We start from the raw sequence: 15,205 nt of genomic DNA, 5'->3' as shown, positions 1-15,205 counted from the left end.
GCCATCATCTCTTTTTGCAAAATGTACTGCCATCTACTTTCCACAGGCAAAATGCTGTAAGTAGAGAAATTCCAAGTGATACGGGTAAAAGGAAGCCTGTCTCAAATGTAAGGCAGCTCTTAGCACCTTCTAACCAGCTGGAGCCTTCTTCTGTCACCCACTCATCTTTTTTATTACTAACCTTCCAGGTCTAAGGCGATACTTTATTACAGCAACCCAGTACCTTCTATTTGGTTGAATAGATAATGTAAAAAATAGGCTATTACTAAGCTTATGTTGGCATAAGCAGTATGTATAGTCCAACAGGAAGTACTTCTTGGCCAGGAAAAAGTAGAGCAAAGCTGATCAGTGTGGCTGTTTCTTTCTCAAACTGAAGGACTGATTTATAGTGGGACATTCATCATAACATTTACAACTTTTCCACAAAACCCACCACAATATGGTTCACCTACCTAAATGCAAAGGAAAATGAAAGAACGATCTGTAAAAAATGCCAGCAAAGAAAATGAAATACAGAACAGTCCTGCATTTTATAATAATGAAACTGCTGCCTTCCCATTTCATTCAAAAATAAATGCCATCATAAATATGCTTTTGGGGATGACAAAAATCATGTCTTAAAGAAAGAAAAACTTTTTTCTCTGATGTTATGTGGAGCAGATAGAAATGAAAAGCAGAAAAATACTTCCACTTGATGCCAGAACTTTTAGACAAGGATTCTTTTCCAAGCATTTGTATCAGCCTTGCAAACATGATTATACTTTGTACTGTTGTTTTGCTGCCAGATAGCCCCATTTATGAAATAAACATATCTCTTGATAGAAAAAACAACCTCCCATCATCAAAGCTATAATGGTACATACATAATAAGCCATTAGTTCTCAGCATAAGCATCACTGAAACCAATATGACTTGGATTGCACTAATGGGAGCAGCAGGCTTGATTCTCTGCTATTTTGGAACTGATATACTTATTTCTTTGTGCACAGTGGATGCAATGTCTATAGAAGAAATTTACCAACTTTTACATCCACTTTTTGATCACCCTGGAGAAGTGTTAAAGACTAAATAAAGAGTAAAACATGGGAAAAGGAAACCAAAGTCTGTTTCTGTTAGACACAGCTTAAGAGGTTCTTCATGCTTTAGCCCAATACACATCAGCTTTACTCACACGATCCAGCAGATTAATCTAATGTCTATCAGCTGCCATGGTCTTTGGATCAGAATCTTGCTCCATGCTGAGCTGAAGGCTGCACTGTAACATGGGGGGTTGTCTGATAAACACCACTTTATCTCCTTTCACACAGAATCCATTTAGTCCATAATATAGCTACAACAGTCTGGACAACTACTTCAGTGCACCTCTAGGAAACTGTTCTGCAACTATTTTCCTATAGCTCTGTCTTGCACAGCCCAACAATACATAGGTATTTTCAAGTACCAACTACAAAGCCACAAAGGCAATTTATACCATTCCATTTCTTCCTCTTGCTTAAGATGTCTTACTGCATCCAGCCTGTGCCTCCCCTCATCTCTGCATGCTGACAGAGCATATGCTTGCTCTACAATGATCTATGTTGCAATGCCATGCTGAATGAGCAGCTGTTTGGCAAGGCAACTCAAGACTCCTTACAAGGCTCATCTCAGATCTGGGGATAACAAAAAAGAAAAATTTGAGGGACTCAAACATCACAGAATATGATCAGCTCAGGAAAAGGATCTGGGGAAAATGTTGATTTGGTGTAGTGAAATGCATTACATCGTCTAACATACTGTCTTTTTTAATAGTAGTAGACCAAACCTAACTTTAATCTTAGCCGGTGAAATGCCACAGTTAGCCACTTAACCTTTCATTTTCCAATATCTATTCTTCTTGGTAAAACTGAAATTGCCACAAACACAGTTTAATAAGAATCAGTAACAGTTTATATCAGTTCTGCTATGTTTTCACCTGCAGCAAAACCCTCTCAAACTCATCTTTACTGCTGATAGACTTCCACCAGTCTCATTTTCCAAACAGCAATTGAAGTCCATTTGTATCCTAGTACTTAGAAAGGCTGAGACCCTATTAGAAAAGTTTGCAAACTAAAGCTTTGATTCTGAAATCAAACCCATCTAGTTGAATGTTTCTACAAATTTAGTGTCCAAATACTCTTACATGGACCTAGCTACTGGATCGTGCCTATTTTAAGACCAATTACTATATTATATGAGAGGAAAGGATAAGTTTACACATGAAGGTTATATTAAATCAGTCACTCTTTTTAATGCACGTAAAGAGAACAAAGCAACAGCTTTTTTCAGTCAGTGGTTTCTTGTTATTACATATTCCCGAGAATTATTATGTAAGTTTTCTTTTCTTCTAGAAGCCAGAGATCTACAGTGCACCATATTATTTACAATTATTTTCATATGGTAACAGATTATCTTTTTCTTTCACAGGTAAAAATCTTCAACAGATGTCTGTAGACCAACCCAAAATAAAAAATCTTACTCCTGTACGGAACAGCCTAGCTCCCATACCCAACCACTGTTCTCACAAAAGTAAGTACAGGCAAGTGTCAGTTAGTGTCATACTGTGTGCCTCTGTCACTGGCATCTGAGGGCTTGAGACAGATTTCATGTTCCTTTTTCACAGCATCATAGAATGGCTGAGGTTGAAAGGCACCTTTGGAGATTGTCTAGTCCAACCCCCCTGCCCATAGAGACGTCACCTACAGCAGGGTGCTTAGGATCACATCCACTTAGGTTTTAAATACCTCTAAGGATGGGGACTACACAACTTCTCTGGGCAATATGTTCCAGTGTTTGACCACACCTAGAGTAAAAAAGTTTCTTCTTACTTATTTGTGCCCATTGACTCTTTTCCCTTCATAGAACACCACTGAGAAGAGTCAGGCTCCCTCTTCATTACTCCCCCCTATCAGGCATTTACACATATTGACAAGATCCCCTGAGCTGCCTTCTCTTCTCAAGGCTGAACTGTCCCAAGCTCTTTCAGCCTCCTCTTTGAGGTTGGACACTCCAATCCCTTAATCATCTCCATCGCCTTTTGTTGGTCTTGCTCTAGTATATCCATGCTTCTCTTGTACTGGGGGCCCAGAACTGGACACAGCACTCCAGATGCGTCTCACCAGTGCTGAGTAGAGGGGAAGGATCACTTCCCACAATGTGCTGGCAACGCTTTTCCTAATTCAGCCCCGGATGCTGTTTGCTGTCTTTGCCGCAAGGGCACATTGCTGGCTCATGTTCAGCTTGTTATCAGGGCTCCCAGGTCCCTTTCTGACAAGCTTCTTTTCAGCTGTTTGATCCTCAGCATGTATTGGTGCAGGGAGTTATTCCTCCCCAGGTGCAGAACTTTACATTTCCCTTTGTAAGAGTCTTGTCCGTCGATTTCTCCAGCCTGTCAAGGTCTCTCTGAATGGCAGCACACCCATCTGCTGTATCAGCCACTCCTCCCAGCTTCGCATCATTTGCAAACTTGCAGAAGGTGCACTCTGCCCCATCGCCCAAGTCACTAATGAAGACATTAAATAGTACCAGCCCCAGTATCAACTCCTGGGGTATTCCACTAGTGACTGACCCACCTCCAGCTGGACTTTGTGCTGCTGATCACAACCCTTGTCTCCAATGAGTTTCATAGAGTTGGCCTAGTAGAAACGATGTACGTCAACACAGAGAAGAGTTTGGTTCTACATTTGTTTTCCAGAGTAGAGATGACTAGAATTCTCACAGGCACAGGATTTTTTACTCTTGGTTTCACTCCCCATTGCACATGCCTGTATGACTCTGGTAGCTTTTCATAGGGGGCAGGACATGATAACATGGTGACTTACAGGATATGCATGGACGGAAAGAGATGGATGACAACACCCTGACGACTGCATGGCAGAGAAAGGTTGGATATGTGAGGTGAAAGCCAGGATCAGGAATTACTCTTCTGAAGACAGCATGAAAATTATCATGACACTGATTTTTGTGTCCTTTTGCTAGCAAAACTTAGAGGGAAAAGGATTAGAACAAGATCATCAGGTTTCCAAGAACTTTGTCATTTTCTGAATGTTACATAGGTGAAAAGATGCTCCATCTCTCTCTGCCTTAAGCACAGCAGATAGACTAGCTTTTACATGAGGATGGGAATCATTCATTTCTCTCATTCTAACAGCAACTGGTTTGGGTAGCTTCTGTAACACAGGAGCTAAAATAAAAGGATTGAGAGAGCAGCAGGCTTTTTTCCCTCTGCACTTTCAGCCAGCTCCTCATTCCCAAGGCAGGAAGAAGCAAGGTCCTGAAGAGCAGGGAAAGCCTCACCCTGCTCCCACAGCCCCAGCACAGTGTCAAGACTTAGTGAGTGTCCCAGCCAGCAACTGGGGTGTTCTTCACATACAAACACTAGCCCTACTCCCAGCAGTGTCCTGCCCTCACATTCTTCTGCTCCACTGCTCCACTAAGCGCAAATCCCCCAATGTATTTTGGATGAGGATTTGCAGTTTACTATTTGTCATTTTGCAGATCAGCCAGGTCCTAAAGTACTCACATTTCAGAGCTCATTTTAAGATTCATTGCCTTTTATGATCTGAGTTTCAGAAGCAATTCTGCAGCTATAACAATATTACTAAAAACGAAACAGCAGAGGCAGCTTTATAGGGAACATCAGATTAGGCAGGGGAAATAACAGAATCCTGCACTGCTGCTGCACAGTAAATAAGAGAGGAAGAAGAAAAGTAGACATATATGGAATACTGAGGTGGTATTCCCTGTCGGCTCAGAGGAAAGAAAATAACCTAACTGCTTTCAAAACCCCAGCTCCAAGTCTTCTATTTTTAAGCTTTCTGCTAATGGTCTCTGTGTCTTCTAGTTAAAACATAGTTGTAAGCAAAATCCTAAAAAAAATTATTTCATAATCACTGGTGTTCTTGCAGTAACTCATACAAACAGCCAGGATTTTAACTCTAGTCTCATGCCAAAAACTGGATTTTACAAATAAGATACAATTGTCACAGTTAATAATCGCGGTTTAATTAACTAACACAACACATTTATCCAGGTGCCATTACTGCTTGAACACCAGTTCAAGCCAATAACAGAAAAGCAAAGTTATTTGCAAAATAATTTACATTTCTTCTTTGTTAACACAAATGACACATTTTATCCTGGAGCTTTCCAAATAACTGTTTCAGAGCCAATATTTCACTCATCCTCCATCCAGCCCTAAAAATATTACTGTTCTGGACACAGCCTTTATCCAGGCAAATGGGTCCAGCAACGAAGTTTGAATATAAACATTTGTTGTGTTTATCCATCAAATGTGCAACAAAGCCAGTCGACAAAAAAGGCAACCAGGGAGCTAGAACAATAAAATAAGCATAAATTAGAAAGAGAACTGAAACTACTCAGAGATTAACAGAAAGAAAAACATCTCCCAAAAAAGGAAGGGCAATGAAAAAAAAGGAAGAGATGCTTTAATCTCTAAGCAAAAACATTTAAAAATAGAAGTTAGAAAGAGGATAATAGGAATGAAACAGTAGCATAGGAAAAGAGTACATGAGTGACTTTAAACCATAGCTTATAAACTTCCACCCTCCAGATGTTCCCAGCACCAAAGGGGTCCCTCCATGGCTTCTTGAGTAGCCTCAGCACGGCCTGGCATCTCTGTTATTCTGGATGCTGCTGCTCCACCCCCATCACACCCTTTCTATCTCATCACACGACTCTCCCAAGGACCCCTGGAAAACAGGCTTACAACCATCACACACCACTCACACAATGCCAGAATAGTTTTCCAAACAAATATGGGACTTCTAGAGAGCTCTCTGCTGCTTCCACTTCTTCATGTGGCTTAGGTCTGAAGCCACAGCAAGGATATTACTTGTTGAACAAAAAAAAAAAAAAACAAAAAAACCTATTTCTGCAGGTCATTTAACAATATTTTCTGGGGATCAGTGGTTGTTTTTGCTGTTATTCATCATAATTTGAGGTTTCTTCTTTCCCAAGTTAACAACAAAGGATTCCACAAAGTACCCTCCTCTCTGCAGAGGGCCACCATGGTCCATTGCTTGCAAAAGGATGACAGTCTAAGAGCAATCCCTTCTGCTGGAGTACATACTCCTTCAGCAATGCCTCCCTGACAGCCTTATTCTTGCTTTTGCAGTTTGTAATAGCAGCCACTCAAGAGTCACTACTGAGTGGAAAAGGCTCCCTGAATTAGTAGCTCTTACTGTATCACTAGGTCTTCAGTAGCTGACTCTGCCCTCTGAACATGAATAATAACTGGTGCTTTTGCTGTGTATAGCTTCTGGATGTACGGCAACCAGCCTTTGAGAGTTCTGTCTCTCACATACCCCAGTGCTGGGTCCAGGCTCACGTGTTTCAATACATATACTAATACCAGTCATTATATGTATTATTTCAAAGCCATCCATGTACCAGTCCTGAAATCCTTACCAAATATCCTAAACTGAGTACAGTATGTAGGAGTAGGTGGAAAGCATTGATGTTTGGATGCTGTTTTTTACTTCTTTGAATGAGCACAGGTTTGTGATGGCTACCCAGTCATGGCGGTGAAGTTAAAACAGACTGCTTTTGCCCTGCTTAAACCCATCAGTAAGGGCTTATCGAGTACATAAAGTGTTCTAGAGATACTTTACACAGGTGTAAACTTCGAATGCATGACCATATGCCTATGATCCAAAGAGGGAAACAAGTGAGCCTCTCAATATGCATTTGGTTTACACACCAAAATTTCAATGAACTCAAAGCATTCCATCATGTGCCAGAAAGCAAATGGGCTCATTTATTGTGTTTAGCCCTGCCTGATTCACACAAATTCAATATGAACAAAGCGTTAATGGTATTATTTTTTTCATTAAAAGGAAAACTAAGCAATTTCCTGAACTTCTGAACATGAATGAACCTTGAATATGACCTGTGAATTAGACTACATTGCCAAAAACCAGGTGGCTCTAATAAACAGTGCCTGCTCAGGCCATCACAACTTGAATTGTACTGAAATTAGCATGAAAAGAAAAAAAAACGTACTGATTTTTTAAATCCTCTCTATAAAGATTCTGCTTTGCCCCAAATAGATACCTGGTGAGTCTTACTGCTCCTGATAAATTAATAATGAATGAGTATGTGGCATATGGTAAAGGGGAATATGGCAAGAAGAATGTCAGCCTCTTTTGCATAATGTATATAGTAAAAAAATACATAGATACAAAACTCTTTCAGTGCCTGCTGCAGACATTAGAGAGGTAGCATTTGTTTTCAACAGGGCAAATTTCTGACTTATTAATTATTTACTATGTAAATCTACAGACACAGAAGGGCTTGCATGACAAGACTGGTGTGCTACTGCTTTGCCAAGGCACGGAAGCTGCAGGGTTTCTTCTTGAACTTCTTCAATATATTTCTGACTCGGGCACAGTCCTTGTCCCCAGTTACCTGCAGGACTGTAACACCCCTAGCCAGTTATTCCCCATCTTACATTTGGACTTGCAGTGGTTTGGGATTTCTTTGTTTGTTTTCACTAAGTGTAGTGGTTTGCATTTGCCTTTGCTGACTTCCGTTTTCTGAATTTCTTACTGTTTCTCCAATTTATCAAGGTTATTTTGCATTGTAAACCTGTTCTCCAGGAAATTACACCTTGACTGCCTTTTTTTCCTCAGCTGTGTGTCCAGATTATAGTAATGGATCTACCTTATTTTTTATGAAATTTTGTGACAAAGTTAATAATCCTTATTAAAACTACATAATTTCTCACTTCTCCTGCATCCACTCCCCCAGCATCCCAGTTATTATTTTTGGTGTTGCTTGATGAGCTTGATGAGAAGGCACACTTCATAGGTTCGAATATTCACTTCTGAGAAACACCAACTGTGGGCAGGATTTTAGGTATTTAGGATTTTGTAGGTTAGGTTAACTGACTTGAAATTCCTTAAGTCCTCTTTTCTTGTCTTTTTATTCTACAGCCCTCAAGAAACTCCATCCACTATTCTACCTATGAGTTCCTCAAGTGTGCTGAATGTTTAGTTTTGTTTGGGGATTTTTTTTAAGATCAAAATTAACTTGTAAGGTCCAGCTCATCACAGGTGCATTGACTGCAGTAGTTACTCACTTCATACCACTTGATTATATGGTCTGTTACTTCTAATAAAAATTAGTTCATTTATCAGTTTATCCTCTACTAAAACGGTCGAAATCTAGATTAACTTCAGATGTTTCTCTGGAATTACGTAAGATTTTCATTGGGTTAAGAGAGAATACTCTTCTCCATTCCTCATTTCTGTAGAATTTCCCTGAACCTGCACCAGGAAAATTTCTCTCAGAGATTATGAAAAGGGAATAATGAAAGCGGCTGTCAGGAAAAATGCAAACATGAACACTCAGGTTTTCTTTGGAGTTGACTAGGAAATGATAATGACAGGCTGAGATGGTCACCTTTTGAGCAGAGTGCTTTCTAGCAGGATTCTTCCTGCATGTAAAGAACCAGGACATAAGCATGATACCAATCTGAGGACAAGTGTTTGGTTCAGAGAATGGTTTTTAATACATGACCACTAGGAAGCATTTATGGTTATTTTCAAAGATGAAGCCAGTGAAATAAACAGAGAATCCAAATAACCTACTGGAGGCTGCTATGACTAGTAAGAGGAAACTCAAAGGAGAACATCTCAGAGAAAAACATTAATAGCCTCTCATATATTCATCACAACAGATGCAGATGGAGCCAAATCACAGATGGAATGAGAATGCAACTAAGGAAAAATTAATGTGAAAAATTGCAAGGAAGATTCTGTAGCCAAAACAGAGATGGTGTTAACTCCAGTAGGGAACTCTTCACATGGTTAAACCAAAAAACCTGAACTGTTTGGACACAAAGAGCTTGTGAATAAAATGGAGAATTAAATGCAAAGAAGTTAATGTAATTCACAGTAAATTCCAAGGCAGAGAAAAATAGGTCTACAATTAAGGTTTTGAATTCTCCTTTCAAAATATTAGGAAATATGAAGGACCTTGAGAATTTCAATTTAGAGAAGATATAGAACTATATTAACTTTAAAGCATAAACAATGTCACACTGCTGAGTGTGAGATGGAGATTAAGAATGATCTAAATCCACAGTTTCTTACAAGACTGCTGACACACACGAGACATACAACAGCTGTGGCTCTTATATTTCAGTGTGGGTCTTAGTGTGCTACAGGGTAATGGACAACTTTTGTGGCCTGTGACTTGCAGAGCACATGTGGACCTATCTTCATGATTGACTGTGCCTAGAGCAACCCAGACACATTATTCCATTTCATCTTCCTAAGACTGTGATCAGAACTTACCCTGTGTAATAGAGCATCCTCCCACAAAGGTTTTTCTTAAAAATAATATATTCCCATGGAACATAACTGTTTCAGTCAGCCTGTGGGTTTTGATGGAAAAATGTCCTGTGGAAATCTCTCCAAACAGACCAAGTCTCCTTCAGACAAACTATAAATTCTCTGCTTATCAAAGTAAAACTTTGAACTTACCAAGTCTTATTGATCACCAAACACAAAGTAAATCGCTTAACACCGGAGTTGTTTTCTTTAGTCCTGCCAGGCCTCAGCGATTTTTTACTCATATTTTGATCACATTTTTCAAATGCAGGTTTGAGTACACACAATGCAAGATAAACAAACAACAGTTCAAAGAAAGTAGCAAACTCATTTGTAAAAATGTCATGCTTTTCACTTTCTGTGCACTCTTTCTCTCTTTTTCTTTTTCCTCTAGTTCAGCTACCATCTCAGGGTGCTAAGAAGTTTAAGTCCCTGCCTTTAAATTCCCTAAGGACTGGTGCAGTTACTCTCCCACCAGCCCCAACCTCCAGCTCCCAGAAAATGGGACATTCTCAGAGTCATTTGCTCTATTCTCTCTTGCCTGGTCTATCAGGAAAGCCTCTGAAACCAAGCCGTGCCCTACCTGCCATCCCAAGCCAGAAGAAATCTAACCCTGCAGAAGAGCTTGAGAAACCTCTCACCAAACCAGATGCTGAAAATTAACTCATTACACTGGCCTCAGTCAGTTGAAATATATCTAAGAGCTTGTTACAAGAAAAATGTATAATAAAATCTCATTAATTTGCACTAAAGATGCTCTTGTGAACTAGAGTGTAAATGAACAAAAAACAAGAAAGGGTAGCACATCACAAAAGCTGCACTGTGTATTTATATAGGCATTTTCATTATAGTTTTTGTTTATGATGAAATTGCTAAATCAATATTTAATGTGCTGTAAATCTATTTTGTGAATGGAATCCTCATAACATGCAATCTTGTTGCAGCAATGTGCTCTTAACCCTTTCATAGAAAACAGGAACAAAGAGTAAGATTTTCTGCGTGATTTTTAGAATTAGGGAAACATAAATTGACAGGGATTCTCTGTAGTTTGTAAATGCAAAGGTGCTGATTCTGAGGCTGTGTGCCATCAAAAATACCTTTTAAAGATTAAAACTATAAGCTCAAAATAAAAGGCAGTTTTAGCAAATGAGGGGTTTCGGCTCTTTTTTTTTCACATACTTTCTACGTTGTAAGTTTGCAGTGTTTGTGAATTCAACAAGCTAAAAAAGTACAATGAAACATTAATCCCTGTGGGACAGACATTCATTGCAGAGGTTTATGTCTCTCATTTAATTCTTCATATTCCTCAGTGACAAAAATGCAATTGTACATTGTTATTTTCATAAAACAAGGATTGCACGATCCTGAGTTATTAGGCATTATTTCACCACTTTGATCACCGAACTGAAGAAGGAAATCTAACTAGACTGCTGTTCAGTCAAGAGCCTTGGCAAACGCTATAAGCCTTTGACTAAACATTTCACAAGACTGTCCTTTCCTAGAGGCTGACAAAGACACCACCCTCTGCTTGCTTCAGGATTCTTATCCAAATCTTGCTGCTATTACTCTGGAGGCTTCCCCACTTCTGATTACGGAGGGGCTGTGAGCATTACAGTGGGTGGCGGGAGGTGGGGGATAGTCCCCTTTTGTCATCCCTTCTGTATCACCATTGCTAGTAAACCTGTCCTACCTTAGCTCTACATCAGCAGCTCATTCAACCAGGACATGGCATTTCTGTTTATCTCTAGATAAATGTTTTATTAGCTGTACAAACATTTCTTTTGCTGTGTCACAGTAAAAGACAAACCTGACATAAAAGAGAAGATAATCATGTCCCAGTAGCTGCAGTTTGCAATTTCCTTACGGTAATGACTGTAAATAGAAGGATGGCGGGTGGCTGTCACAGACAGTCCCAGAAAGAAAAAAGCAGAGCACAACAACAGCTGCTCTGATGCAACACAGGGAAGAGGGAACTTTTGAACACAATTCAAAGGATATTTTATTTCTAAGCATCTAATCCAAATGTCAGAGTATAAAGCTCAAATTCAACAAGCGATGTAAACCTCTAGCTTCTTGCTGAAATCCATGAGAGTAAAAAGTTCATGTGCTTGGGCCTGACAGGCAAACAGCCCCTGAGGCTAGACGGAAAAAATACTGCATGACAGAATCATGCTCTGTTAAAGGAAAAATCAATTCTGGCATGCGCTGTCTTTGCACCTGCCCAGTACTGCTCAGTCCAGCCTCACTGAAAAGTCCAGGGTCCCTCCTACAATGTAGCAGACTGGTATTTGCTCCACAGGGTCACTGTCTGAGCTGCTCTGCTCTCCAGAGCCCCTAAGCTTCTCTCCCCTGGAACTCCACCCGTTGCAACCCCCAAATTCTCTATGCGGACTCCAGCCCTTTTGTACCTCTCCCAGTGGCCTCACACAGAAGGCAAGTGGTTCATACGTCAGTTCCTAGAAACATTCAAGCTTCAGCATAGATCTTAAGCCACTATCAAATAGTACAGAGCAGATGGTTTTGGTGCAGATTGCACAGAGGAGAAGGAAAAACTAATTCATACAGCTCTTGCTGGCAGCAAATAACCTCTATGTTAACCCTAAGTGTCAGTGTAGACATTACAAGAATGAGGTTTGTCTTCGCAGAGAGAGAGAGCCCAAAGTAACCACTCTGGCAGAGATTAATTATCTTTACTTTAACACACTGCTTGGGAATGGGTACAGCCTGTGGAAGGAGGAGAAGACCAAATGGCACAGCAAGCAATTCCCAGTGAGGTCAAATGTTCGTAACTCCATCACCACTCCAGCCCTTTTGAGTGGGTAAGAAAAGCGAGCTTTTAACTACCAGCTGGGATGCCTCAGAAGAGGCAGGTCACGTGCTGCAACTCCGTTTTCTCCTGAGTAGAAGGGGATGCTCATTGCTTATATTGAGTTTGAGAGAGGGGGTGAGTCTCTCTCATCTCTTGTGTTACCCTGCCGGTCCAGGGACCAAGAGAGTCCTGGGCTGCCTAATGGCAATGATAAAAAAGCTGTGGTGGCGCCCGTTTATTTGCCAGCTGCGGTTCCATGCTGGAGACAAAGATACAGGAGCAGTCTGTGTTGGCTTCCCATACAGGCTTGAACAAATTTCAAATGTTTCCACTATTACTGATGATCCCTCAGCAAGTTTGCAGATGACACCAAGTTGGGTGGGAGTGTTGATCTGTTCGAGGGTCGGAAGGCTCTGCAGAGGGATCTGGACAGGCTGGATCGATGGGTCAAGGCCAATTGGATGAGGTTCAACAAGGCCAAGTGCCGGGTCCTGCACTTGGGTCACAACAACCCCATGCAACGCTACAGGCTTGGGGATGAGTGGCTGGAAAACTGCCCCGCAGAAAAGGACCTGGGGGTGTTGATCGACAGCCGGATGAAGATGAGCCAGCAGTGTGCCCAGGTGGCCAAGAAGGCCAACGCCATCCTGGCCTGTATCAGAAACAGTGTGGCCAGCAGGAGTAGGGAGGTGATCGTGCCCCTGTACTCGGCTCTGGTGAGGCCGCACCTCGAACACTGTGTTCAGTTTTGGGCCCCTCACTACAAGAAGGACATTGAGGTGCTGGAGCGTGTCCAGAGAAGGGCGACGAAGCTGGTGAGGGGTCTGGAGCACAAGTCTTATGAGGAGCGGCTGAGGGAACTGGGGTTGTTCAGTGTGGAGGAGAGGAGGCTGAGGGGAGACCTTATCGCTCTCTACAACTACCTGAGGGGGGGTTGCAGAGAGGTGGGTGTTGGTCTCTTCTCCCAAGTGATGAGTGACAGGACAAGAGGAAATGGCCTCAAGTTGCTCCAGGAGAGGTTCAGGCTGGGTATTAGGAAAAAGTTCTTTACTGAGAGAGTGGTAACACAGTGGAATAGACTGCCCAGGGAGGTAGTGGAGTCACCCTCCCTGGAGGTATTCAAGGAGCGTGTGGACATGGCATTGCGGGACATGGCTTGATGGGCATGGTGCTGTGTGGTGGGTGGTTTTTTTGTGTGGTGGTTTTCGTGTGTGAGTGGGCTTTTTTTGTGTGGTGTGTTGTGGTTTTTTGGGTTTTTTTTTTTTCTTGTTTTATTTTTGTTTGGGTTTTTTTTGTAATGGTTGGGACTTGATGATCTTACAGGTCTTTTCCAACCTTAGTGATTCTGTGATTCTGTGATACAGCAAGAGAGAAAGGGAGAGACATTCCCCCACACCTTAGGCTAGACACTTCCATTCCCAGAAAGGAAGTAATCAGCTTTCTGGTTTTCCTATTCAGCAGTGCTTTGTTAATGCAGCATGGGCAGACAAAGCTAAATAATGAACAATTTTTGATTGAAGATAACACTGTCTTTCAAACAAAATTCCTTCAAAAAAGCAAAATTTTAGGTGCAGTCACTTGAAACACACATTACCACTGCCTCCTCTCCATACAATCGGTTTGCATGACAAGAGACATCTGCTAGCTGATTTTTTCCTATCATTTCCCCCTTTTTTCCTCATCTTTTCCAGGAAGGAATCTTTTTTCCCCTGGGTCGCTAACCGAGGAAATAGACTTTTCAGGAAAGGAATGCAAATCTAATTGCCTGTTCAAAGGTAAGCATAGAACACAGTACGAACCTGAACAGAGACAGTCTAAAATGCATGGTAATCCGAACTAAGATCCAAGTCACTTTTCTAATGAGTTTCTTCTGTAGACTGTCAATAAAGTAGTAATTCACAATTTACCAAATATAAATCTTTTAAAAATTAATGCTCATAGAAAGCACTGAAATTTATTCTCAGAAATGTTCCCACCAGGAACTATTCTTATCTTTTGGGTTTGATAGCCAAATTCTACAGTAAATAAAAAAGTCAAATTAAGTTGAATTCCTTCACCTTCAGAGGAGAGCAGACTGTTGACTACAGCGTATTGCATGAAAGATAACAAATGAACCAATACCTACTTAAGCTACACTGACCTCTTGCTCAGACCTTTCCTGGAAGATAATGGCAGGACAGACAATAAAAGGCTAATACAGTGATTAGCAATTGCCAAGAAATGTCTGGTCAATAGGTCATGAAGAGATTGTTTTTTCCTCTGTCTAGTGATTAAGTATCTCTGGCACATTCTTCTGTGGCACTAGTTGTGTTAATTCATACAGTGTTGCAGTACTCAGGTGTCTGGAAAGTTTAGCTTGGCACAGAATGCTAAGAAAATATATACACATGCAGGATACATTTTCTGACCAAAACACAATATACTTCCTCACTGGAACACACTCTACATTCCATATATCATTCTTATGAACAGAATTTGAAAATGCTTTTAAAAATGGTGCAGCCTTTATTCCAGTTGATACTGAATGGAGTGGTCCCCTCTTCCAGTAAACTGTGCAGGAGGTAAGCATTAGTCCATTATCTAAAACAGAAAAAAATGTTCATATGCAAAACAAAGTATCAGCCAGTATTATGGGGATCTTTCAAAGGCCATTCTGTTGATGAGCAGACTGTCTGATGAGCAGGCTATTTCTTGTATAAATACCTAAAGAGGAAGCTATATCCTCTAAAATTCAGTCCTAATAAAGCATTTTAAACACCCCTACCACTGCCAAAGGTGGAGATCTCTGTCCCTTCACCCCAAATACATGGCATTCTTCTATCACCACCAAAGAGGAGTCTGCACAATCCACATCCTTTTCCACTGCAAAACACCAGAAGCATCATAGTTACCATTTTGGGACATAAAAGCATAGCAACTTTTCAAACAATTCTAACAGGGCTATAAGAGCTCATCTGATCATACTGTCATCATGAGTCATCAGACCTGTAACTCTGCATCTGCATTATAATAATGATTTAGAAGA

At 40.8% G+C, this 15,205-nt stretch overlaps 1 protein-coding gene across 1 annotated transcript in view; it reads left to right on the top strand.

Annotated features, from left to right (window-relative positions):
* Positions 1–10,034, top strand: part of ANKRD55 (ankyrin repeat domain 55) — a 48,671-nt gene extending 38,637 nt beyond the window's left edge. The window contains exons 10-11 of the mRNA XM_059834283.1: positions 2,443–2,544; positions 9,766–10,034. Of these exons, the coding sequence (XP_059690266.1) occupies positions 2,443–2,544; positions 9,766–10,034 (371 nt within the window). The remainder of the gene's footprint in view (positions 1–2,442; positions 2,545–9,765) is intronic.
* The last annotated feature ends 5,171 nt before the right edge of the window (positions 10,035–15,205 follow it).

This window comes from Gavia stellata, chromosome Z (genome assembly GCF_030936135.1).
Source record: "Gavia stellata isolate bGavSte3 chromosome Z, bGavSte3.hap2, whole genome shotgun sequence".
Taxonomy (NCBI): Eukaryota; Metazoa; Chordata; class Aves; order Gaviiformes; family Gaviidae; genus Gavia; species Gavia stellata.
Note: the sequence above shows the minus strand (reverse complement) of the source record. Positions and strands in the feature narration are given on the sequence as shown.